Source organism: Triplophysa rosa, linkage group LG11 (genome assembly GCF_024868665.1).
Source record: "Triplophysa rosa linkage group LG11, Trosa_1v2, whole genome shotgun sequence".
Lineage (NCBI taxonomy): Eukaryota > Metazoa > Chordata > Actinopteri > Cypriniformes > Nemacheilidae > Triplophysa > Triplophysa rosa.
Genome location: NC_079900.1, coordinates 23,198,232 through 23,225,554, shown reverse-complemented (window position 1 = coordinate 23,225,554; position 27,323 = coordinate 23,198,232). Strand labels below are relative to the sequence as shown.

The 27,323-nt window shown below is 39.6% G+C and overlaps 1 protein-coding gene across 6 annotated transcripts in view; it reads right to left on the bottom strand.

Moving 5' to 3' along the window:
* The window catches only part of LOC130561977 (caskin-2), a 60,640-nt gene that overhangs the window by 30,421 nt on the left and 2,896 nt on the right, over nt 1-27,323 (bottom strand). For all 6 annotated transcript variants that reach the window (XM_057346689.1, XM_057346690.1, XM_057346688.1 and 3 more), the window contains exons 2-3: nt 26,370-26,898; nt 2,687-2,738 (exon numbers count right to left, since the gene is read on the bottom strand). In XM_057346689.1, the coding sequence (XP_057202672.1) occupies nt 2,687-2,738; nt 26,370-26,463 (146 nt within the window). In that variant the 5' untranslated portion in view covers nt 26,464-26,898. The remainder of the gene's footprint in view (nt 1-2,686; nt 2,739-26,369; nt 26,899-27,323) is intronic.

The window sequence follows — 27,323 nt, the reverse complement described above, 5'->3', positions numbered from 1 at the left end:
TAACTTTCAATAAACTGACAAACAACACTAGACATAAACTAAACTGACATAAAACACTTACTAGACTGACAGGAACTTGATGACAGGAACAGGAACACGAGCATGAAGCACAATAATACAAACAAGTCAAAACACGGGTAGCACATTAGTGGCACACTGAAAACAATGAGCGAGCACAGGACAAAGAAACATGAGGACTATATAAAGGGGAATACAAACGAGGGATGATAACACAGGGAGGGTGACGGGCAGGTGACAAGGATCAAACACTAAGGAGAAGCTAACGAGGAACGAGAGGGCAGGAACAGAAACGCAACATCGGAGAGAGAGAGGATGTGGAAGGCCGAAAGGGTCAAGATCTCTCTCTCCACATAAAACCTAATGCTTTGCCATGACTCTGCCATAAAACCAAGACTAGACATGACATGATGAGGCAGAGTCATGACATAAATGGGTTTATGAATTTGCATTTTTGGTGAACTTAAAATATAAAACCACCAAAATCAAAATATTACAGAGGAAAATAGATAATGGATTTGAAGATTTCCAGACTCCAGAAGGCAGGGATGTAATTACAGAGTCAGTGGTTTGTCTGTCAGAATCGGGTTGAAGGGAAGGTTAGAGATCTATGGAGAGGACAGTCTGAGCATGGAGGAGCTCCAAATGTTGCCATGAGCGTGCTGACTCAAACGGGCGCATGATTCAACAACCTGCGAAGCCATGCCTCCACCGTGAGCGAGATTTCATCACACAGGAAGTTAACATGCATGTACACGATCAGACAGTGATTCACATTAGGGCTGGGCATCGATTCTGATGTTTCGATTCGATTCGAGTCAATGATTGCAGATTTAATACAAATCCTATAGATATTTCTAAAAAAGATCAGTAAACATCAGATTACAATGGTGAATTAAAAAATGAAATGAAGAGCCACAAACCTGTATATTAAACTTTAAACACACTTGGGTATTGTCACGGTCCCACCGTCTTGTTTATGAAATTCTAGTCGTGTGGCGGGATCGGGACAGAGTCCTTAGGTTTTATGTGAGAAAACCATGAGTTAATATTTTTACCTCTCATGTGTTTTCTCGTGTCTTGTCATTGGCCCCGCCCCTCTCGTCTCATGTATTGCCTTCCTCCCGTGTCTAATGTTTCCCACCTGCCTGTGTAATTATCCCTCGTTTGTCTTGCCTATATATACCCTCGTTTCTTTGTCCTGTGCTGGTGGATTGTACCGTGTATGTACATGTTTTTCGTGGATCGTTCCTGTACTTACCCTGTGTCTGTTGGATTTTGTGAGTGTTTCCCGTTTTGCCTCGTGTTAATTTGTCGTGTCCCGTTTTTGATTTAGTTCTGTTTCTTGCCCCCTCGTGGGAAGAGTTTTGTTTAGATTTCTTGTTTTGTTTCCGTGTCCCTTGTTCCTGTTTTGTTTTGCACACCATCGTGGGTTTTTGTTTTGTGTTTTTTATAATAAATATCCTTTGTTAACCCCTTCATCCACTGCCTGCCTGCAATTGGGTTCTTCCACCTCGAACCGTGACAGGCATATTGAAACAGAACAGTCGCATACCTCGATCAAACAGGATCAGGTTATTTTACATTTAACATACACTATCCTGTTGTAACATCCACCCGTTGTAAAAAGAAAAGTGACATCTAGTAGTAGGGATGTAACGATTCACCGTGAGCCGGTTGAAAATCGGTTATAATGAGCGACGATTCAAATCGGTTGAGGCTTGAACTGAATCGCAATACATTTTTTGAACAGCAGGGGCCGCTATTTTCACTGCAAACCTAAACGTGGATGCTGATATTTCTTAAATGCAAAAAAATCCAAGAAAAGCACAGACAGTATTAGTTTGTTTATATTAAAGAGACTTTTTCTATTATTAATTTGTTATAAAATTGCAGTTTAGTTTTGTTATTTGAAATAAAACATTATTTTATCATACGAAGAAACGTGAAGCATTTAAGAAATAATGCAAGGGAAGTTGTTCATTTCTAATTTGTTTCAACTCATTTTTTTCAAAATAAATCGTGAGTAAATCATGAATAAATCGCATCGTGAGATCAGAATCGTGACTCGCATCGCATCGTGAGCTGAGTGAATCGTTACATCCCTATCTAGTAGTAGTAATAGCAATAACATTCACGTTAATGAATGTTCAGTGTTTGCGGAAATATGAAAGAAAACAAATCGATTTGCGGCATTTGATAATCGATATCGAATCGATCGCATCGTAAAAAACAACAACGATTAATCGATGTACCTGGAGACCGTGAACAGCAGAGGACCAACATGTCCAGCTTACATTTCAACCCAAAATCAAGAGAAATAAATGACATTCTGCTTCAGTTATTTTACACTTTGCCATAATAGACCTTAAATGGCCTTAAAATCTGGACACGTTTTGTGTGATTCAACCACAACAATTCAATTCGATTTGCATAGCACTCTCCACAAAGCATATTGTTCCAAAGAGTCTTTACATAGAAAATCTGTTCCCTGGAAACCCCCAGCGATCAAGCCAAGGGCGACAATAATGGCAGGCAAAAACTCCCCCAAATGTTTGGGTAGATCGGAAAGAAACCCTAAACTGGGGAAATTCCTCCTCTTGTTGGCACAAACAATTTTACTCAAAGCAAAAATAAATACATGCAGAAACACATAACAATGACTCACCCATCTGGATCCTGATAGTTAATGTTCAGCCTCTTGGTGGAGCCCAGTAACTCTATGACACAGAGAGAGAGAAAGAGAGAGATTTATATGTTTCCAATATATGTCCATAACATTATACTACTGTATATTACTTTATTCTGCGACTTACATCTTTTTGTTTGTTTGTTTACATACTTGCACTATTTGTACGCAGCCCAGGCCAATTGAAAATTGAGAGAGAGAGAGAGAGAGAGAGAGAGAGAGAGAGAGAGAGAGAGGGAGGATGGGATCCAGACCAAAGAACACTAAAGATTCCTGATAGCTTACCAGGACGTACAGGACTAAATAAAACAGAGGCTTCCTGGGAACAACAAAGAAGCCCTTCATTAACCTCCAACCTCTGTTTGACCTCTTTGGTCAGCTCAAGAGGCGTTAGACTAGCAGGAGGCTGGACAATGAGAGAGCACTCTATAGAAATCTCAATCTTTGATGTTTGAGCCCTTGAGGAGGTTAGTTTTGTTACTGCAGCACATGGACAGTGTCCCAGGACCTGTGAGCTATATGTCCCATTGTTTTATAGAAATGATCTGTACCACATTTATACACATTCATGGCTACAGTGAACTGAAAAGTTAGTTGAAAATGATAAAAAGCTTTATTATTATATTACATTTCTGTTTGGTTGAATAAAAGTAATGTTTTATATAACTTAATAATTGTCATTTTCATCTCATTTAATTAGAACTTTTAATATGTCAAAGTCACTTTGGTTAAGCCACTTAAAGGTACGGTAGGCCTACGTGTGTGTGTACAAGATCAGGATGGCACCAACTCTGCCTCATTTTGAGCCAGGAAAAACCCTGTGTCAATATGGATATTTCTCTTAAACAAATGCATCGATTCGCTTCAGAAGGCCTTTGTTAAGACCACGGAGCCGTGTGCAGCCGTTCTTTGATCGATGGATGCACTTTTTGGAGCTTCAAAAAGTCAACACCCATTCACTCCCATTCTACCGCTTGGAAGTAAAATGATCCGCGGTATTATAACTCCGACTGCATTATTCTTCAAGAAGAAAACCATATTCAGTTAGGATACCTTGAGGGTGAGTAAAACATGTGGAAATTTTGATTTGCTAGTATAGTATCCCTTTAATATATGAAAACATTATTTCTGAATATTTTTAAGTCGAATAACTTTTTCATAATGTTTTAACATCGTTTAGAAAATTACATATAATAACTTTTAACATTATTCCAATAACTATTTTTGTATAACTTCTAATACGTTCTAAGAACGTTCACTGTTAGCTGGAAACCCACGTTAAGGTAGCTGTATTTTCATTTTCAGTTTTAATCAGAGCTGGTGATCGAGACGCAAAGTTCCCAAATATTATTAAAAGTGGGAAAAATTGCTTTATGCCCTAAACTTACAAGTTCCCTCAGACCTTCCATTTCATGTTTGTCATTACTCAATCTTCAAGCTCAAACACTGAGATCATCAGATTTCATTTGGTCCACCATATATCAGGAAACCTTTACCTTTGATGACAGAGCAATTAAAGCCGACCACAAAGGGGTCAGAGGAACCTCTAAAGGTGAATCAGTGTTTGTATTCCAGGTTCAGAAAGGTCAAAGTTGAGGATAGTTGGGGCATTGAGGTAGAATAGGGACTGGAACATAGACACTGGATACACCTATGACACAGAGTCACGGCAACGACCCACTGCCCGTTCTTATTATAGAGCTGTCAGAGCCATGACTGACCAAAACACAAAATCTCTTTGAAGTAAAGCTCTATAACAGCTTCAATTCACAATAGCAGTTCATTGACAGGATCTAAATGCATCCAAGTTACCTTCCATATCTACTGGGAAGCTATTGAGTAATGCAGACTTGCAGAGAATCCCTTCATTCGTAATAAAAATCATAAGGAATTTATAAATACTGGGCCTGATTCACATATGATTATGATTGCTAATGCTTCTTGTAGTATTTTTAAAGTAGCTGATTTGTGACTTACCATGAAACTACATTGAACAGACTACACGTTTCTTGTTGCGTGCAAGATTTTTTGTCTGATATTTGTTGTAGCATATTCATGGCTGTCTGCATCAGTAGAAGAATGCAGATGTTCAAGAATGAACATCATTCACGTTATCATTCTGGTTTTTTTTTTTTGATTGCCAAGCATAATCTTCAGATGCATCATATAGGGGACAGACCTTGGTCTTTTTATTTAAAAAAATGGAGGTCCATTCATTTGGGTACAAGAAGCAATCTTAAAACTGGCCATCTAAACTTTCATCTGCTTTCCTCTTGCTATTTTAATGCAGTTTATGAGCAAGCTCCTCCCCTTTGGTTACCCCACTGGTAAGGGCTTGGACTATTTTCTTTTCATGCTAAAAATGGTAGGTATAATGAAGAATGGTTTCACTGCCACAAGAATGCATTTGCTCCAAACAGTTGAAAATTTAGCCCTTAAACTGCAAAACTGAACGTGAATTTTTGCACCAGTTTCTGTGGAGTGACTCTTCTACGCCGGGTCTGTTGTTCAACATAACAGACTTAACTGAGGTAATCACTGTTTATATCAAGAGTACACAATTATATCTTAATCTACAATAGAGCAGCCAACACCTTCTACTACTAACTGACAATGCGTTGGAGCCAAGTTGTAAACATACACACCCAAGAAAAAGACATGGGTCATGAGAGTGATGTCTCACTCCATCTCAAATGAGCTATAAACTTTGCAGTGTTGAATTTCAACACTTCCAAAAGGCCTCAATGAACAAGAAATTGAACAAGAGATTGATTACATTTGGACATCACTATTGTCCACCACTGTCTGTTTTGAAACGTAATATTGGTTATCTTTTGGAGATTCAGAGATTTGGAGATGTACAGTCCACAAGTGTAGCTCTGGCTCTTGAGCTCAAGTCTTGTAAATGTTTGATTTCTATACAATGGCTTCTTCCTGCTCCACCGCAAACTTGAGCAGCCATGACCCTTGAAACAATGACTTACTGACCACCTTCCTCTTCAGTAATGGCTACCCCAGAACTCTTGATTACTCGGAAAGAAAACAGCAGACGGGAAGGGGTGGACTGTTGACATCTGCCGCAGTTATGTCTCAAATGTTCGAGAGCTGACAGATCTCAGCAGAATCTGTGGGTTCAGATCAGAGGTGGCAGATTCCAGGAAGCTCACAGTTCCATTCCAGCCCTCTTGACTGACACTGGAACAGTTGCATTGCTGGGAGACTCTGTGTTCAGAGAAGGAGAAAGAGTTTCCCTTCCCCTCTTATCGACTGTAAATGAGACTGGTGACAGCTACAGCTCTGGGTTTTTGCACCTTATCAGAGAGCTGGGAAAACGACATTTCCATTGCCAGAAAAAGGCCGGGTGTGAAAAGATACCTTACCAAGAAAGTACAGCTGAAACGTGACATATGTCACATGACATGACCAAATGCCTGTCAACAGTGCCTGCACAATGTCAGGTTTGGCCAGGCCTTTAATTTCTAGGGATGGCAAATGACATTCTAGGCAATAAAGCATAAAATAAAGTCATAAGGAAATGTTTTACCGACCTGGGGTGCGTTTCCCAAAAGCATCGTTAGCCAACTATGGTCGCAAGTTCCGTCGTTCCAGCATAGTTCAACTTTTTAAGTGTTTCCCAAAACCATCGTTTCAACGATCAATCGCAAGCAGCATCGCAAAGTTGCATGGTTGGAACTACAGGTCTAGAGCTGTGGTTAGAAGCATCGTTCCTTATTATTATGACAACTAGACTTACATGCATTAAGCTTTTCATCAAAGTAAGCAAGCAACATGCAGTGCATTCCATCACTCTAAATATATACAAATTTAATTGGACATCTTTAAGTTTGTCAAGGAAATAAAGCGCTGTTTTTTAAAAGTGCACATGCGCATGATCTGCGTGCGCTAGGACCCTGGGGAATCCCTGGGCGGAATGACGTAGGAGGACACTTATAAATGAATATATAAATATCGTGAAATAAAACAAAAGATAACAAAAATAGGATAACAAAAGTAGTCCATAAATGCAATGTATGTTATTTACAGCAAGAATTTGACATTAATTCGATCTGAACGTATTTATTAGTAGACGTCATTACTCCTCCAGCTGTGTGGCGTCATCAACTAGATTGCTGAACCAACTTGGTTCAAACAATTGATCTCCGACAGAGTTACTACGGTTTCGGGAAACAGTCGTAACTACATCGTTAATTTCCCCAACGATGCATCGTACTATGGTGGTTAACCAGCAAGTTATGTCGTTGTTCGTGAAACGCAACCCAGGACAGGTTACAGATCTGGACCTGATGTATAAACAGGGCTGTACGTTAACTTTTTTGCACGTATAACTGATGCTACAGAGGTTTTGTAGCACAGGCCAAACAGTTTACAAGTATAAGACGTATGTTATATTAGGAAAAAATATATACACATAAAAAATATTTCTTTGTAGTTTATCACATAAATAGGCAGGTAACTGACGAAGGACAATTATGTTACAGTTGGGTAAATTAGAGCTATATAATTTAGTTTGTTTTAATTTTTCTAAATTCTGTGTTTTCCATTCTTTTAAAGCTACAATAATATACAATAATTATACATTTGTCCACATACTGTAGTATACTATTATTTTATTTACTATGGTAAACTGCAGTAAAATTCCTCCTTTTGCAGATACAATAGTATTTTTGAACCTCACTATAGTAAATATTAGTTTAGTAAAAAAGAGTAAGTATACTCTGATCTTGTTTATCAGTTTGCTACTAGAATACTACAATTTACTATAGTAAATGTTATAATACAATACAGTGTTTTTAATCTGAATGTTCAAGTTAACCAGACTTTTATTTTGACAGGTCGTCGCAAAGAGTGTGTGGTTGACGATAGGGCTGTCACGATTATGAAATTTGACTGACGATTAATTGTCTAATAAATCATTGATATTATGATGATTAATTGTCTGTTTTAGGGCTTTGACGATTATGACGATTAATAGTCTGTTTTTGAGCTTTGACATTTAATTCTCATACATTTTTTATTCAGCTTTGAAACAACCATATTGTTCTGAATACAAGACTATGTTTTTTTCTTGTAAATACATCGGAAAAAAATGGGTCATCATATATTTAAGGTTTAGGCTTTTACCTGTCAATAATACAACCGTCAAATACTTGTAAATTAAGTAAATTTATCAGGAGTGAATTGAAGCCACCATTAAAATGCTATCAGTCATAGAAAAGCTTATAGTCTGTTTTTTCTCACTTGCAAGACTACAATAAAATTTTACTTCTATGTTAATTAAATTTTGGTAGACTGGTTTTCACACTGAGATTTGCTTTAATAATATTAAATTGTACTGCAGGTAATTTGTATATGTTTTTTTTTTTTTTAAGTGATTGTGTTGTGGTGGTAAATTTTACAAGTATTACCATGCTTTAGTAACAATATATACACTAAAATATGCAATATGCAGATGCACTACAGCTCCCCCTAGTGTCTTCTATAGAGATGTGCAATAATTGCGATGATCTGAAACCATCGCGATGAGGTCAAACAATCGCGATGAGACGATTATTTAATAATCGTGACAGCCCTAGTTGACGGTAGCTTTTTTCAAACAGTGAAATGTTTAAGAAATAAACTCTCAGAGCAGCTCTGGAGATCATGCCCTCAATCCTCATTCAGTAAGACGCAGACAAATGCACGAGCGCCGCACGTGTGTAGTAATACGTTAAACTGTGCAGCTCATTCACATTCACGCAAAACGAGCAGATAACATATTTAAAAAGTCAGATCGCGCATCCGCTATTCCTTCCCTGTTTCCACATCGCGGAAATCAGAGGGTTCTAAATATGATTTTAGAGCAGCAGGAAAACAAGTTGTAAACGCAAAACAACTAAAATAGCGGGCACCATTGATTTACACCACACACAAACAAACAAACAAACAAACAAACATCGCGACAAACACCTCAACAAACAAAGCGGCTGTCTAAAGCCGATTTTTACTTCTGCGTCGTAGGCTACGTGTCGGTTTTCATTTATACTTCTACGTCGTTGTCCGCGTAGACAGGCAATGACCACTAGGCATCAGTGTCCACACGCGTGTTGCTTGTGTAACCAAGACAAGAGACGAAGAAGAAGCAACTCATTTGAGAAGCATTAGCAGTGATAGCGGCAAGTAAACAGTCACCTTTGTTGCAGATTTGAGATGTTAAATACAGAAGCACAATTAATTTGCTTAGATAATTCATTCGGAAATGCGTTTGAGTAAACATGACCTGTTGAGTTTTTTGACCTGAGAGACGGGTTCAAACAGACTAATCATCACTTGCGGTCCGCGTTGAGTTGACGCGTTGTTACATTTTTGGAGAGGTGCGCGTCAGGCTAAGGCATAGGGTACGTGGCTCTGCGTAGGCTATGGCGTAGGTCCGACGCAGAACCATAAATTCGGCTTAAATCACGTGCAAAACTGTATTGCACGCGTGCTACACTGGCAAATTTATTCTTCGCACAGACAGATTTTTTCGTAGCATGTGCGACATATACACTCACCTAAAGGATTATTAGGAACACCTGTTCAATTTCTCATTAATGCAATTATCTAATCAACCAATCACATGGCAGTTGCTTCAATGCATTTAGGGGTGTGGTCCTGGTCAAGACAATCTCCTGAACTCCAAACTGAATGTCAGAATGGGAAAGAAAGGTGATTTAAGCAATTTTGAGCGTGGCATGGTTGTTGGTGCCAGACGGGCCGGTCTGAGTATTTCACAATCTGCTCAGTTACTGGGATTTTCACGCACAACCATTTCTAGGGTTTACAAAGAATGGTGTGAAAAGGGAAAAACATCCAGTATGCGGCAGTCCTGTGGGCGAAAATGCCTTGTTGATGCTAGAGGTCAGAGGAGAATGGGCCGACTGATTCAAGCTGATAGAAGAGCAACTTTGACTGAAATAACCACTCGTTACAACCGAGGTATGCAGCAAAGCATTTGTGAAGCCACAACACGCACAACCTTGAGGCAGATGGGCTACAACAGCAGAAGACCCCACCGGGTACCACTCATCTCCACTACAAATAGGAAAAAGAGGCTACAATTTGCACGAGCTCACCAAAATTGGACAGTTGAAGACTGGAAAAATGTTGCCTGGTCTGATGAGTCTCGATTTCTGTTGAGACATTCAAATGGTAGAGTCAGAATTTGGCGTAAACAGAATGAGAACATGGATCCATCATGCCTTGTTACCACTGTGCAGGCTGGTGGTGGTGGTGTAATGGTGTGGGGGATGTTTTCTTGGCACACTTTAGGCCCCTTAGTGCCAATTGGGCATCGTTTAAATGCCACGGCCTACCTGAGCATTGTTTCTGACCATGTCCATCCCTTTATGACCACCATGTACCCATCCTCTAATGGCTACTTCCAGCAGGATAATGCACCATGTCACAAAGCTCGAATCATTTCAAATTGGTTTCTTGAACATGACAATGAGTTCACTGTACTAGAATGGCCCCCACAGTCACCAGATCTCAACCCGATAGAACATCTTTGGGATGTGGTGGAACGGGAGCTTCGTGCCCTGGATGTGCATCCCACAAATCTCCATCAACTGCAAGATGCTATCCTATCAATATGGGCCAACATTTCTAAAGAATGCTTTCAGCACCTTGTTGAATCAATGCCACGTAGAATTAAGGCAGTTCTGAAGGCGAAAGGGGGTCAAACACCGTATTAGTATGGTGTTCCTAATAATCCTTTAGGTGAGTGTATGTCACACTGTACAGCCCTGATATATTGCATACAGACTAAATGGGCATTGAAATGTTGCCCCAGATCATCACTTATGTCTCTGTAGCCACATTCCAGCTAGCGGTAAGCCTTCCCCAAAATGTTACAACCCCAAAACCATTTGACTTAATCTGAAAAACAAAATAACGAAAAAACAATACTTGGTCAATTAGATCATAGGAAGCATGACATCATAGGAAGCAGGCCTTTCCTCAAGAGTCAACATCTTTATTTTTCAACACAATCCCATCTGGCTCTTCATTGAACAGTTGGGCTCTTAAACGTACTTGTAAGTAGACAGAAAGCTTAGAAAGCAAGCAGAGCATCGACTGCACCATCCCTTTCAAACTCATGCACTAACCAAGTCTCAAGTTTCATAATGACACCAAAAATTGGTTTTTCACGTATACGTAGTACACGAGACAGGATGGCGCAGCACGCTTATGCTCCAACAGGCAAAGACAAACCCACTGCAGTTCACCTACCACGTCGTTTGGTGGTCTTCTTTGTTTACACGTTGTTTTCTGCGTGGAGGAATGCGCCTCCTTTTGTGAGCCACTTTTCCAGTTTGTGCCATCCCAAACCGGAGGCGAGGGGGTGGATGGTTCACACAGACAGTGGGATTGTTGGTGCAAGGGTGGAGGGTGCAAAAGCAAGTGTGACCCTTGGCGAGATTAGGTGGGGGGTCTGTTGACACAGCCCCCATCGAGAGCAGCCAGGCTTTCAAGGACTTGGGATAGGCCCCTTATTACACTTCCTTCCCTAGACCATTGTTCCAAAGAGCAGTTGTGTCCGTTCAGTCCTGCCCAGTAAAATGCTTCCAAGGTCTCCATGTTGAGGGTGAGGGATGAGATTTCCTAGTAAGCCTACTCAAGACACACTTTGCTTGTACTCTATTGCTTGAAAATTGTCCAACAATGGAGAATAAAAACATTTCAATGTTTATTTTTCAAGTTCGTAAGAGCGGTGGTCTCATGAGCGTGCGTGTTGAGGCACATCTCTCTCACATGGACTATACAAGTTCAAGTCTAACTCAATAGCAAATTATAAAAAATAGTGATGCAACGGATCACAAAACTCGCGGTTCGGATCATTTTACGGATTTTGGGTCACGGATCAGTTTTTCGGATCAGCTAATGTAAATGCTCATCATAGTTTTATTATTATATATTATTATAATAATAACTATAATAACTTGTTTTTGCAATCAATAAAATGCTCAAAAACGGGGGCGCTTATATTAGGGATTAAAGAATTTTATAAAAACAAAGGTGTGAAAGTACCCTGAAGATGTCAACAGATTCATTTAACAGATTATTTAACATAAAAAAATGACAGAAGTGAGTGGGCGGGGTGTCAAAATTGTGAAGTGGTGCGTGTTTGGAAGCCTGGATCGTGTCATTAGCGCTTTGACACAACACAACATTGCTGCTTATGCAGCAGTTTTAGTTAAGATGTACGCATCAGGTTCCAAAACAATTGTACTGACAGGTACGCCCACCTTACTTGCGTGTACATTTGGGTGGTCTTAGTCAAATCATACCACGAACTGACGTAGATTTGTAGGGGTGTGGTTACACGAGGCGTTTCAGGCAGGTCTGGGTGAGCATTCGCTTTTAGATAGAATGCATCTTTTGTTCCCACACTTTCATTTTTGCTAAGTCTAATACATGCATGGGCAACTTATAACACACCAAAGACACAGAAAAACACGTATTCGCGCCATATGACCCCTTTAATATTGTACTCGTCCAGAAACTGGAGAGAGAGAGAGAGAGAGAGAGAGAGAGAGAGAGAGTGCGTTCACGTTAAAACTAGAGAGAGAGAGAGAGAGAGAGTGCGTTCACGTTAAAACTGGAGACAGAGTGAGAGCGCATCTTTTACTCTATGATGAATAAACGTACAGTTCATCCGCGGGTCACATGCTTTACGCAGCAGTTTAAGTTAAGATATATGCGGGAATGTGCTTGTACTCGTCCAGATACAGAGAGAGTGCGCACTAAAACTATCTTTTACTCTATGATGAATACACTTACAGTTAATCCGCGGGTCACATGCGTTCCGAACCGTAGAGCGCGATCCGTTTCACCACTAATAAATAAATCTAGTCTAAAACTTCAATCACATCATGCATCCCCCAAAAATGGGAACCAAAAGGATGGAAAACCATGGAGAGGAAACTGATCTGTTAAACAGAGCCCTGTAATTACACTAACCCCAGCAGTGTCACCTGTAAGAGTAGTGAAGCATTACGGGGAAAACAGGACCTGTGGACAAAGATAAAGGTGAACAACTGGATGAGTTCACAGCGATCATCATTCAGAAGAGATGACAAACCTCTCTCTTCAATCGAATGCAGAGACTCATGTCAGCTTGTTCTCAAGACCTCTGATGAAATCTTGATAACAGAGAAGTCAGACCATCTGAGACGGATAAAGCCTGTGTATTGTGTCTTCTCAAGTGTATGAATATAGTCTCATGTGACTGTAGCAAAACATAAAAAACTTGAAAGATTTAAAATATTACATCTATAAAATGCATGCCAGTGTGTTGTACTATTCAGCATCCATCTGATGTGTTGTTGTCCTCACAACACACAACAATACACAACTTGTTTTTTGCATTAGTTTAGGAGCCCCAGTCAAGTCTGGGAGCCTTGAGAATGTCAACAGAATCTGGTCAGAATCAAGCAGGCTCAACATAGGATTAGCGTTGAGTTTCAGGTTAGATATGTACCGAGTTCGTACTGTTCTTCAACTGAGGTTTGGGATGCCCTTGCCTGTTCTGGGTTAAGCAGCACGGTGTGTAAATAAATAATGGTTGCAGATGGGCCCAGAGGAGCGTGAGGTCATGCATGAAGCCAACTCAAACACTGCCTTTAAACACACATCCACACACACAAACTTAAAAGACCCTGAAATGGCTACAGGACAGGTTACAGTATCTACTTAACTTTGAAAAGTCTCAGAGGTTCAAATTCTAGAAATAATACAAGACTCCCAATGTAGAACTTAATCCACTCAATAGACTATTGAGGACCAGAGAAAGCTTTTCTCATGTGTGCAGCGAGTCTTGAAGGATTAGGCTCAGAGTATAACCAGTGGAGAGCTGTACAGCTCTGTCATGTCCCTTAAAAGGGCCACTGAGCTAAGGTTGTGTGTTACTCTTAGTGGTCAGAAGAAAGGGCCAAAGGTTGAGCACAGGATTAGTTTCAAAACCAAAGGCTTTGGAAACAACAAGATGAGTCAGCGCCAATCATTTCTGCGTTCAAAGCCAGTCTATGCAAAAAATCGTGGGTTAGGGTTAAGTTAGGGTTAAGTGAACTTTTACAACAACACGACACAATGACAAAGTTGAAAAATTGGCCTTTCTTTAAGACTAAGTGGAAAAGTGGAAGGAACCACTGTGTTCCTTCAAGTATGAAGTCTGCAGGGCTTTTGCAATTTTTTCACAGAATCACAATAATACAGAGCGCTTTGGAGCAAATGCCAAAGTAATTTAAGATGATTTAATTGGCTAACAGGCTCAGACGGCATATTAAGTTGCATTTTCCAAAAAAAACACAGCTGCAGAATCCAATTTTATCACAGGCAGCCTGTAACATCTTGCCGAGAACAGAAAAACTCTTTTAAAAACTTAAATACAAGCAGTGCATTTCTGAATTAGCAACAGGTCGCGATACTTTTCAAAGTGCTCTGTGATTCTATAGAGAGATCACGGCCGTCTGCCACTGCCAAAAAATCTGTGGCCTCTGGAAAGCCTGCATTTCCAAACCAAACACATTCCATGTTTTATATCCTTAAGAAACCAAAGTCAGATACAAAGTCAGTGGTTTCCCTTTAAAGTCAGATACAAAGAGGGAGCCAATCCTGTGCTAATAAATCAGCAATGAAAGTCGGTGGCTATGCAAGCTGTGTGTGAAAGATTTCTCAGCTCCAGGACCTCTGAATGTCTTTTGGAGTCTTGTTGTCACAGGTCCAGCGGTACAGCTAACAGACACGTCGGTGACGGCGCTGCGGTCGGACCGTGTCACGGAGGACAGAGTGTGAGACATGCTTTCATCTCTGTGCCAAATTACTGGGGGCCGGCCGCTGTGGAGAGCGGAGAGGAGCCCCCCGAGACTCGCAAGATAGCTTTCACACACACAGCATCAACACGTCTTTCATTTTTCACAGTTAAGCATCCGTAAACTCACTGTCAGGAGCGGGCCCACACGAAACACTAGGGCTGCACGATATAAAAGGAAAATTACACTTGCTTAATAATGCTAAAGTTGATCGAATCAATGTGACCTATATAAAAACGCATATTCCACTGCTAGTCTGTTATTCAAACAATTTCATTATGCAGATTTTTTAAATCTTTTTTATATATTGTACAGGCCTGTCCCTTATGGTTGTTTTCACGTCATCAAATAAGTACCCCCTATACCGCGTATTCATGACACCGTTTCATTCCACAGACGAAGATGAGAAAAAACCATCTGCATCTTCTGTGGTCCTGCTGATGCTGCGTTTCACCGTAGTAAAAGATCCCATTATAAGATCTCGTGAAAAAGTAGCACATGAGTCGAGAAATTCATCCCGCTGTTGGAAAACACGAAAAACCTCTCATCTGCTACATGATGAGCCAAGAACACTTTAAATTACACACGTGCACGAGATCAGATACGAAACTATAATTTGATGAGTGAAATGCAAACAGGTTGTGAAGCCAGTACTTAACCAAATCACCACTGTTAAGTGCTGACTGACGGGACAGAGAAAATGAGAGACTGTCATTTTAAATTATGTGAAAAAGCTCCCGCTGTTTTCTTAAAACGTTACCTTTAAAAAAGATGTAACGTGCCAGCAAACATTTTAAAATGAATATCCTAACTCATTAAAAAGCAACTAAAATGTGACCTTCCTAATATTAATGCAATTTGCATCGGCCCAATCGAACATCGACAGGTGCAAGGTTGTGCCAGAGGTCACGAGGGAAAACTGGGGTTGAAACAAGGGCTAATTTCCTCCTGACGCATCCTATTGTGTGTCAGAACAAAACAAGAGGGAAACATCTGTCTCAGGCCTGGGACTCCCACTACAGTCAGTGAATTTATACAATTACACTGATGGAATCAAATGAAAATAGCACTGGCGTTCAGATGGTGTTCCTGAAGGAACATTCAGATTACTGGAATAGTTAACCGAACAACGAAAACTGTGTTGTGTGTTTACACATCTTCTTATTTACTCACCCTCATTACAACAAAAAGGAAAACATTTTAAAAATGTTGACACAGCACAGTAACACTAATATCTACAGTAAAGTCTAATATCCGGTCTAACATTTCTACTTGTGATCCACAGAAGTCATCCGGGTTTGGAGCAGCAGAAAGGTGAGTAATACATTTTTATAACAACTATAAAGTCCCCGTGAACCAAAGGTTGCCTTCGTTTTTACATCCGTATTCTGGAGAACTTCAAATTGAAACGGAATATCAACTGAGAAAAAATCGTGAAATGAAACTAGCAGCAGACAGACAGTAGAAGGGGAGGAGTTAAAGGATGCTCCGCCCAAGCCGTCTAACTGACGCCATCTGAGGTGGATAGCTACTAGAGGGCGGAAGTGAATTTTCAGATTTTAACTGAAGATCATGAATTTTAAAAAGAGAATGACCCACACTGATAAGCTATTTATATTAAACACTGCAATATTTCATGACAAAACAGGAATTGTAATTTTTTATTTCATCTGGACTTTAAGATAAAAATGTTCTTTGATCTTTGCATATTACATCTGTATTTGTTTATAAGAATCATGGAGCTGGCATCAACGGTTTATTCTTGAATTATGTTTCTGAATGCAATTCGGAACGCTCTTTGTGAACAGTGATATATCTTTAACTATTGTCTACTGATGGAAAAACAACTAAACGACTTCTTAAAGCTTCCTTCTAACGAGGCAAATACTTGAGCGCGTTGTAATGCATTGTGGGATTTCTCAAGGATCCACATGTCAGTTCTCTAAGGTTTGAGACAAAGCTTTATTGTAGGAGTATTACAGGTAGAATGTAGTGAAAGATGATAGCGCAGGCTGGGCGTACATCTAACATCAGCCGAAAGCTACTGTACCATGCAAATAACCAGTGCTTGCCTGCCCAAAGCAACTCGAAAGTGCTGTGTTCACGCAGCCGATTCACAATTACAAGAAATATTCAAAAAGCCTCTTGACTGACACTGATGATGGCAGAAGAAGAGACCTACGTGAGCCGACACTGTACGTGATGACATGTAAGGCAGTTTAGTACAGTTTAGCAAGTGACCAAGGGTACTTATACGTTCTGTTGTCTTGTGGTTCAAGTAAAGGTGTACGCCTAAGGCATTTTCTCTCTCACGCTTTTAATTTTGAGATGAAATGCAACCTGAATATATTTCAACACTTGTGAAGTTTATTCTGTCTCAGCCGTGACACACGGCTCTTGCCGTACCTGTTGAATACATTCAAATCAGACGACCCGGCGAGCGCTGCATTCCCTCTAGCTGACATCATCTCTCCTATTCTTGCGAGATCCCCCCCCCCCATTCAAGCTCGGAGTGTTATGTCGCAGCCTGGACAATAGTTGGCATGCTCGGAGCAGGAAGAATGTCAGAAAAATATCTGTAAAGGTCCAGCTCAAGGCAGCTGTGACCCATAAGTCTCTCTGCATAGTGTTTGAAGCGAATACAGACCCATTTTCTCAATGTATTACAGAATTCTGCTCCAGCATTCGAGTGCGGAAAGAAAAAACGTGCCCGAGACCCCCGCTGTACAGAGACGGCCGTATGTGATGGGGTTTATGCATTAATTTAGTGCAGTGTTATGCGCCTCAGCTGGGGTCTCGGTAAGAACCGTGTGCCGTAGTAACTTTCCATTCCTAAACACAGCCGATAAACCGAGGGCTGTTTCTGTACGCAAGCTAAACTATGGCAGAGTTTGAGGTACAAAATGGGTCTCGTTCAATATAACTGCATACATTATTCATATTTATAGCACATTTGAACATTTCACAGAAGCTTATGTATTTACAACCAAACAGATAATATACACACAGAAATAAACAACACACGTAGAAATAATAAGGGTGTAAGGATAATATATTGCAATACAAAAATGTAAGATATGTATCTTTGAGGCGATGGTATATACAATATCACATCTGTATTATTCTATTGGTATTTTGTTTTAATGTTCCGTTTGTTTATTTTGCGCTTTAAATTCAATTCAATTTATTTATATAGCGCTTTTCTACTTTTTTACTATATTGATGTGTTTTTTCTTTAGGCTTTCCTAATGTTATTTGTGTTATTGTAATAATTATTAATATATAATTTAAAATATACTTAGTTTTTATTGTTTATTATTTTAATTATGTGATAATAAGCAACACATCTATTCAAATGAAAAACAATTGGTATTGTTTTGAAAGTAAATGTATTTGAATTTCAGTATGATTTTGCAAATTTTGTTCAAAATATTGTGATAATAGTGAACCCGTTATTGTTAAGCGTATCGAATTGTGAGCTGAATGTATTGTTACACCCCTATATATTATATATACAGTATATACAGGGGCGGATTTAGTGATTTGGGGGCCCTAGGCAAATCCATGTATGGGGGCCCCAACTATGCACCATTTTACTTTACTGCAACCCTTATTTTTCTTCCTCCTCTTAACTTTTCACTCCCAGTCAATGTGACAGGGGAAAATAAAGCTTAATAAACACAGATACTGACTAATTAAAAAATATATAATAATAAATTCCCAAATGAAAAACATGGGATAAGTGTCTTAACAAAACACTTACATTAAAGTTCTAAAAAAATTTGATGAAATGACAACTAATAAATTATATAAAGCATTCAAATGTATTCAATCAAACAGAAAAGTTGAAATTTTTAATATAAGCCTTTTTTATAAGACTTTTTCGCCCATAAGTAACCAGTCTAACTAAATGAGCAAAGCTCATTCACACCCTACGTTCTCTTGTAGTTCACTGAGCTTTGAACGATTCACTGATCTCTTACATTCTGTGTAAACGAATTGGTTCAAAGGAGTCATTTGTTTGCGTGTCGTTCTGATCGCAATGTGCGTTCATACTGGTGAACTCGCTGTGTACAGAATAACGCTGATTCAACGAGCCAACTTCACAGCTAAAACATTATAATGATGTACAGCAAGTTCACTTAGGAAATCTTTTCAAGAAATTCAAGAAAATGTAAATTGAACGTAAAACTCCTGAACAGCCGTGAAACACAGCTAATACAGCTCCTAATAATAGCTTTGGCAACAATCTTTTGTAAATCGTCTTTTTTCCTCTCCGCTGGTGTAGCTGCGTTCTTTGTTGTTTTATTTCCCTGCGACTGTTACTTTGTTTTGCAGCTAATGTACCACACAGTGACACTCTCGCTGTGGGCAGTTCTACTAATTCCGCCGCTGCGTTAACTTTCTCTAGCTGGTGTCGAACTTGTCTCGCGCATATACAGTGCTAATGGAATGGTCCACTCTAATCTATAATGGGGGGAATGCCTTCGTACAGATGTAATAACGTAAAACATTAACAGGGATATCCCGACTATTTTGATGATTACTTGGGGCTCTACGTGGCTGCTGACATGGCTTATTGGTTCCTTTTGGGGGCCCCTGGTAGCTCGGGGCGCCAGGCGATTGCCTACCTTTGCCTAATGGTAAGTCCGCCCTGCATGCCTTTATGCCACTGCAGAGGCATATTGCGGTATTAATGTTAACGAGTAATCGATTAATTGAGCGTTAATTTAAATGAAGATCGATTATGGGAATACATTCCATTATGGTACATAGATCACTTGGCAATGTGTAAACACTGGACCAGTAGCACTTCCGGTTTCAGTTTTCATTCATTTATTTATTAATTTTATTCTATATAAATAAATCCTAAATATATTTGTCAACATATATTTTAATTCTGTCAAAAATTCAGTTGGTTGTAGTTTTTTCAAATGTTTGTGACCCAATTTTCTTTTTTTTCAGCAATAATCTGGCTTCAGGCAATGCCCACAGCGCAAATCATCTGTGTCAGGAAGATAACGTCTGAATACTCATTCAGAGGGAGAAAAGAATTGCTCTAAACTGGAATCTTATCAGTTACGTGCTAAATACTACGTCTGTGCGTCTGATGGACATGACAGGGACAAGACCAGCCACAAGGGAAACAAACAGGTCAAGGGTGAAATGCACAACACAAATAGGAAATTTTCTACCATTCTTATCGAAATGTAGCGCAACAATATTGTTTCTGTACCCTAACAGACCAATCACATCATTAAAGGTTCATCATCCAACTTTTATTTAGTAGTTTAAGTAAAAAACAAATCAAGTAAATAAATTAAGCTAGAAGACAGACAGACTGACTGATGTTTCCCTTTCGAGATATAATTAAACATTTAGCAAGCAAGTGACAGACCTGACAGGCAGCTGCCGTACAGAGACCGAATTTCACAGTCTGTCTAAAAGGATTTTAACACATTGTCTTCAATACGCCCCCCTCGCAAAAATCTCATTAGATTCCCCAGCTGCCATTAGAGGTGCTGCTGGAGATAAACATGCAGTGAAACCACTAACTAATGAAAGCAAAACCACTACAGTCGCTCTGTCAGAGGATCAGATGAAATCAGCTGTGATTTCGATGTTGAACGCTATCACAAACTGTAAAATAACCACTGACTCATTGAGATCTTTCCACCACATGTGTCCCGTCACACCACACTACAGCTTCACAGTAATTAAATGAACACAGACACGGTAACACAAATATTAAATCAGATCAAGTGTTGATGAGGAACTTCTGCTGTCTTGATTCAAAGTGCCAGAGGTCCGTAAATAACTTCACTATGACAGACCCCGTGATGGACCCGAGGTGATCTGAGAACCGTCATGACAGCTTTTTTCTCTGATAAGATGTCAGGTGGACTAGACCGTTGTGTTTAACTACATTACACTACAAGCTGGAGTAAATAACTGCAAGCAGACACAATGAATGAGTTTGGGGCCATTCAGGAAAACAAGAAAAGAAGCTCTAGTCTCTACTCCATGTTCAATGTGATAGTTCTCCCAAAAATGAATCATCGTTTATTCACCCTCTTGTCATTTCAAACCTGTATGACTTCTTTTCACCTGCAGAACACAAAAGAAGATATTTTGAAGAATGTTGGTAAGCGAACAATGGCGGTACCCATTCACTTGCATTGTATGGACACAAAACCGATGCAAGTGAAGGAGTACCGCCGTTGTTCGGTTACCAACATCCCATTATCCCCTTAAACATGGTCAACTATGGGGTCACTTTCACATCTCATTTATTGATTGTATTTAGATCCAAAAGACCATATAATGCTTTATTATATACGTATTAAATTGTATTAAATTGAAGGCAACGTGAATGCACACATAAATAAATAAAAATGAAATAAAGTACACTCTAAAAACTATCCCTGCGTCTAGTTAAGGAGTTATGGTATGTAGTGATGGTGGTGGCAAAGAGGTAAAAGTTATGGATTAAATACAGTTATGTGATGGTAATTTTTCTTACAAACATGTTTCATGCATTCAAAAAACAATAGGAGATATATTAATTCAATTGTATGTTTCCAAGTCATTCACCTTTTTACATTCGACAGGGAACGACTTTGCTAAAAAAAAAAAGTAAATGCCCAAATGATCAAAACATCACATTCCACAGATGTCTGGAAAACATCCACGTGCAACCAAGATATAAACCTGTACACAAAGCGCTCCAGTATTAAGTCATTTGTTTCTATTTGTGACACCCCTCTCTGACGCAAAATGGTTGTACCTTAACTGTAAATATCCCAAAATTAAAAACAACACCATTTTTGGAATCAAACATCTGGGAAATTGGGATTCAAAGAAGATTACTCCACAGATTGAAGCAACATCGTACAGGCAAACAAATACTACTATAATTCCTGCCAACCTCGGACTTACATCTGTTATTGTGAAGATGGAAAGAAAAGGTCACGGAGCAAAAACCAGCCGTACAAAAGTAGCAGAGTAAGTAGCAGAAGTACATCCGATGTTGTCCGACTCACAATGAGAACTTTCCAATGCATTTCACTAAACACAAAGATTACAAACTAAATAGAGCTCAATAAGAACAGGACACGATATGAAGTGTTTATAAACTGAAGCATGCTCCGGGGTCTCTCTTTAACCTATAATGCCCTCTAATCTGTTTGGGCACCATCTGGGTCATCATGATTTACGAGCGTCTGCAGCAAGGAGAAAGCAAAGTGGCGATGGCAGATGTCAAGAGAAACTGGATGCGTTCATCATCAATAGATGCGACAGAGGGTGTTGTCTGTTGCGTTGCGCGTCGTGCCAATGCAGGGCCTTGATGAGCACGTGTATGAAACGCAAGGTGATGAATTAGCGAGACTGTGAGTTCGAACAAAGGATCGTGGGTAATCTGACAAGCTGTGGCGCAGCCCCTCGGGGACTCGGACAAAGCAGCGGGGACAGAGGGGTGGAGACATGCTGGGTAGGCTAGTCAGCTGGCCAGGCCTTCTTCAGCCTGAAGGATGAGGGCCACAAAGCCCGCCGTGTGTTAATGACTGTATGAATGCCTTTATGACCCCGAGCACACTAAAGATGACATTATGGAGCAATAACTCAGCTAGCTTGCCACACGAACAATGGCTCGGGCCTTGATTGGAAAGAAGAGACAAAAGAGGTGCTCACGGCTGAAATCAACTCGCAACCCCGTCCCGTCATGAAGTGTGTGTGTTATCTGGGCATGTTTACTGACACTTGGGTAAAGAATAGCCGAGGTGCTGCCGGGTTATCAAACTGACCTCTTGCTGGCCTTGGAAATTGAATCCTGCAGTTCCAGTCCAAGCGTAACCTGTTATTTCCTCAAAAGCACACCGGTCAAAAGGGAAGTCTGGGTAACCAGGTGTTCAAACAACTAGACCTGCAGTTCCTAAGGAAATATGATTGCTTGTTTCTGCAGAAACATCATCACATTAAAGGGATAGCTTCTTGGGGTTTTTTTACTTTGAGATTTGTCTTTCCCTATGTTGTGTGGTCAAAAGCATACGGCCTTTCGCGAGAAAATACAAAAACCTTCCCAACAAGAGCACACAAGCTTCAAAGGACGAACTCCCCTGTGTCGCATAATTACAAGCACGGACATGCTCAATACTCACCTGAGCAGGTGTATTTAAGGTCCATAAAGGTCACTCCAGGTGTGAAGTTCTTTCAGTATGTTATGAAATGAAGATTAAAAGAGTAGCGCGATAAAGAGGCGAAGTAAAACACCAAAACTGCACTCATTTATCAGATTCAATCTGGTTTAAAGGTCTGAATTGACAATGTAAACCAGTCACATTTGAGCATAAAACAAATTCGACAGAAGGTAACATAAATGCCTACTGTTTATGCGCAATTTAATCATTCATTCAGTCACTCTATTAAAAACAGACAATTATTTTTAAAGTTTGTTAATATACATTAGGGCTGCAGCTATCGGTTATTTTAGTAATCGAGTATTCTACTGATTTTCCATCGATTAATCGGGTATTCGGATAATAAGCGCTTTTTCTTTATTAAAGAGCAATACTAAATATACAAGAGAAAATAAGACGGGTCTCTTCAATTTTTTTTTAGAAAAATTAACATATTTATTGCTGAAATTGCATACATGAATATCTGTGAAAACTAAACCCATTTAGTACATTCCATTGCCATATTCCATTCAAAATGCAATATAGGCCTAATACAAATGTATAAATAAGAAACATTAATAAAAATAGAAAGAATCTCAAAGGTAAACAACTAACTTCAGCTTATGCATGATGCATTTACTTTATCTAAATTAGTTTGTTTATTTTTTACTATTAAATAGTAATATACAGTATTTGTCCACATAAAAATACTGAGTTAACCGGACTTTTATTTTGGCAAGTCGTCGTAAGACCCTTATTTTTTAGGGCGTTAGCTTCGCTCAGTAAAATGTTCTGAAATAAACTCTCAGAGCAACTCTGGAGATGAAGTTCATGTGTTCATGTCCTCATTCAGCGCAGACGCAGACAAATTCATGAGCATCACGCGTGTAGCACGTTAAACTGTGCAGTTCATTCACTCAGACACGCAGAACAGACAGATAGATGGCATGTGTAAATAACATGATTCGGCATCCACTAGTCCAAATCTAGTTTTATGGACTCAATGCAGCCGTTTCACTCGCAAAATAGACTAAAACCAAGTAAAATAGCAGTTCACCATTTCAATAAGATATCATTCATTTATCAGCATGAGAAATACGCGTGAGCATGTGAACAGACTAAAATGCGTGTGTCTCACGGTGAATGTGTGAGACTTGAGAGCCCTGTAACATGAATAGAGTTTAGCGGGCTGTGCGTCAGTAATAACAGTCCGTGGGGAAACGCAGTGCTCAGTGTGTATTGTAGTTAAATGGATTAAACAAAGCTTCGAGGAAACAAAAATTGCCTCGATGATTTTTTGTATTCGAATTACTCGAAGAATCGTTTCAGCCCTAATATACATCTTATGAAAAACGTGATAATAGTTATTTAAATACACTTTTTGTTTTGCCGTCTTCTCTGCGCTGCCGCGTTCGTCACCGGAATTTACGACACCACTGCATCATTTGGCAGAACGTCACCCTCTCATGCACTCACGGCCGACGGATAACGGAAGTTAGACATTATCATTAATAAAGTTTAACGCATCAAACGGCTTCAGAAGGCAGTTTGTTGATCGATGGATGCACTTTTTGAAGCTTCAAAATCTGATCCTCCATTCACTCCCATTATAAAGCTTGGAAGAGCCAAGATAAATGGTATTATAACTCCGACTGTATTCGTCTGAAATAAGAAAGTCATATACACGGATGCCTTGAGGGCGAGTAAAACATGGTGTAATTTTGCTTTGCCTCTGAACTATCGTTTTGAAGTAATAGTTCACCCACAAATGAAATTGACTGCATCATTTTTTCACTCTTGATTTTCTTTTGAAGAACATTAATAACCAAACAACATTGCTACCCCCCCACGACCCCCCCCCCCCGGGATTTCCATTATATGAACTCAAAATCACCGAGATATTTCTCAAAATATCTTTTGTGTTGCACAGAAGAAAGAGTCATATACAAATTTTGAACCACATGAATGTGAATAAATAACGACAGAAGTTTTATTTTTGGGTGAACTATCCCTTTAATAGCACTATAAATATTACGGTCCAATTACAAACTTACAGACACTTATTTTCAGTCTCGCCAATGCACATCTATTGGAAGAGATTTGCAATAATTCTCTATATTTCATGATTTTTTGTTACTACTCTTCGTAATATGTATTTACTGTAAAACTGTTTTACACAAATGCAAAATGTAAAAGCACAATAGAAATGTATTTGACTCGATTGTACTGTTGTAATTGTACAAAAACTCTAGTAAACTGTAATAAAGGCTCTTGAGTGGCATATTGCTTTAATAACCGGCTTCATATATTAGCAGAACAGAGTGAAATGTAGAAAATACCACATCCATCTCTTAACGTCTGGCAGTTTGGGAGGTCCCTTTACAGTCTCACACCACATCACAGAAAAGACGAGCCAATCATGCTGGAGATGAGTGTGAGGCTAACAGGGTACAGCTTGCTCTTAATGTAATGCAGTAAAGAGATAAAAGCAGAGAACAACGCTAACACTAAAGTCTGTTGATGTTATCAGAACCCTGTTGGCAAGGTGTTTCAAAGCCCAGTCACACTGCTCTTGTAGATCGTGTATTAGGAGAAAAGATAAAGGGGTTCCAGCGAGGGCTAATTGGTGGGACTGGGAACAAGAGACAGGATTGAGGCTCTCCGAAGCCTATAACCAAAACAACACTCACTAGCAATCACTCTTTAACTGACAAGCAGCTTCTGAACTCTGACCCCTTTTCTACCCCAAGAAAAGGTCTTATCGCTGGGTGAGACCTCTGGAATGAAAAGTAAATAAATGTGAAATATTGTGAAAAAAACTGTTGAATCGCTGTTAACAATGATTTGTGGGAATGCGCATCCATACAATTCTGTAGAAAGCCAAGCAGATTTCCACAATTCAAATGTTATCATTCACACATTTCAGCTAGCCTTTTTATCAACCACCCATAAGAAAAACAACATGCAAGTTGATAACATCTCAGTTATTTCACCTAGAGATTTATGAAATGAAATGGAAAGCAATGAGGTCTGGGTTCAGAAGAGATCTCAATAATATCACAAACAAAGCTCAGATTTGTCAAGTCTGCAATCAAAAGTCAATATTATTGAAGATGTTAACATGAACGGAAACAGTTCTCCTCAAATGTATCCATATCATCATCATCAATATATTAAGAAATATTAATTTAATCTTCAGAATCGGTATCGGCAGATATCACTCTGAATAACTGGCTATCTCTACTATAAAATCTACATTCATTTTACACCTCAATACTCTTCATGTTTTTGAACAATCGTCTCATATTCCTCCAAAGCAATTTTACAGTAGAAACATCTGAGACCAAGTTGATACTTAAAGGAAACAACTAATAACTCCATTGAATGGAGCTATAAAAGAGCAACCTCTGAGCAACAACACTTTCCTGTTGGCATCCGCACAAGTACATTACAACAAAACCATCGGAAGACTATTCAGACTGTTCAGACTGTTCAAAGTGCATCTGTCAACACCTCAGCAGTAGTGTAATTGCTTGTGTCGATGGAGGAACATGGAGCTTCACGGATAAACATGTTGTCATCACCGCACACAAACGCACGTGATAGGATAAGATGTAATAAATGGTAACTTACTGCTTTTGCTAGCTTTGACCTTGGCCAGAAGCTTCTGCGTTGTGGCGAGATCTCCATGCTTGACCGCGTGCAGAAGATCCTGCTCTTTTCCCATGATCTCCTACTAGCCGGAACTCCACCCTCAAGTCCCTCAAGAGTCCTGCTCTTCCCTTACACCTCCATACAGAGGCACAACCACTGCACGAACCTATCCCACAATTCTGTTTTGGCAAAGATGTCTTCAGCAGGGGGTGTCAGCCAGACGTCTGAGGGAACCACAAGCAACCAGATATCTGTATCCCTCCAACAATCACGTCATGAAACTCAACTGGCCATGTCATTCAGCTCTCTGTCTGGCTGTGGATGTGAAAGCTAGGGAGAACTGGAAATTCAATTTTGCCGTACGAATCGCTTTCCGTTTTTCGTTCTCAAGTTTCCAGACCCTTTTCTGAGTGGCGTGGAGCTCAGTTTCTGGGAATGCAGAGGCCCTGTCGATGCTGTGGTTTAGTAGGTTGGGAGGACTGGAGCGTTTGGACCGACACACCAGAACCTGAAAAAGGAGTCGGCAAGAAAAACAGTAGTTACTACAAACGCCAAGTAAAAAGCAGCAGGACCGAGAAAGTGAAGCTCTGTGTTGTTTATCAGAACAAAGAAATTTATACAGATTTGGAACAACTTGAGGGTGATTAAATGATGACAACATTTTTATTTAAAGCGATACTTCACCCAAAAATGAAAATTCTGTCATCATTTACTCGCCTTCTGATGAACACAGAGAAAGACATTTGGAAGAATGCTTATAACCAAACAGATTTTGCCCCCCATTGACTTCCATAGTAGGAAAAATTACTTCATCATTTTTTTGTTCAGTTGAACACAGAAGACATTTTGAAGAATGTAGGACAGCAAACAGTTCTGGGGCACTTTTGACTAACGGGGGAAAACTCTGTCTGGTTATAATCATTCTTCCAAATA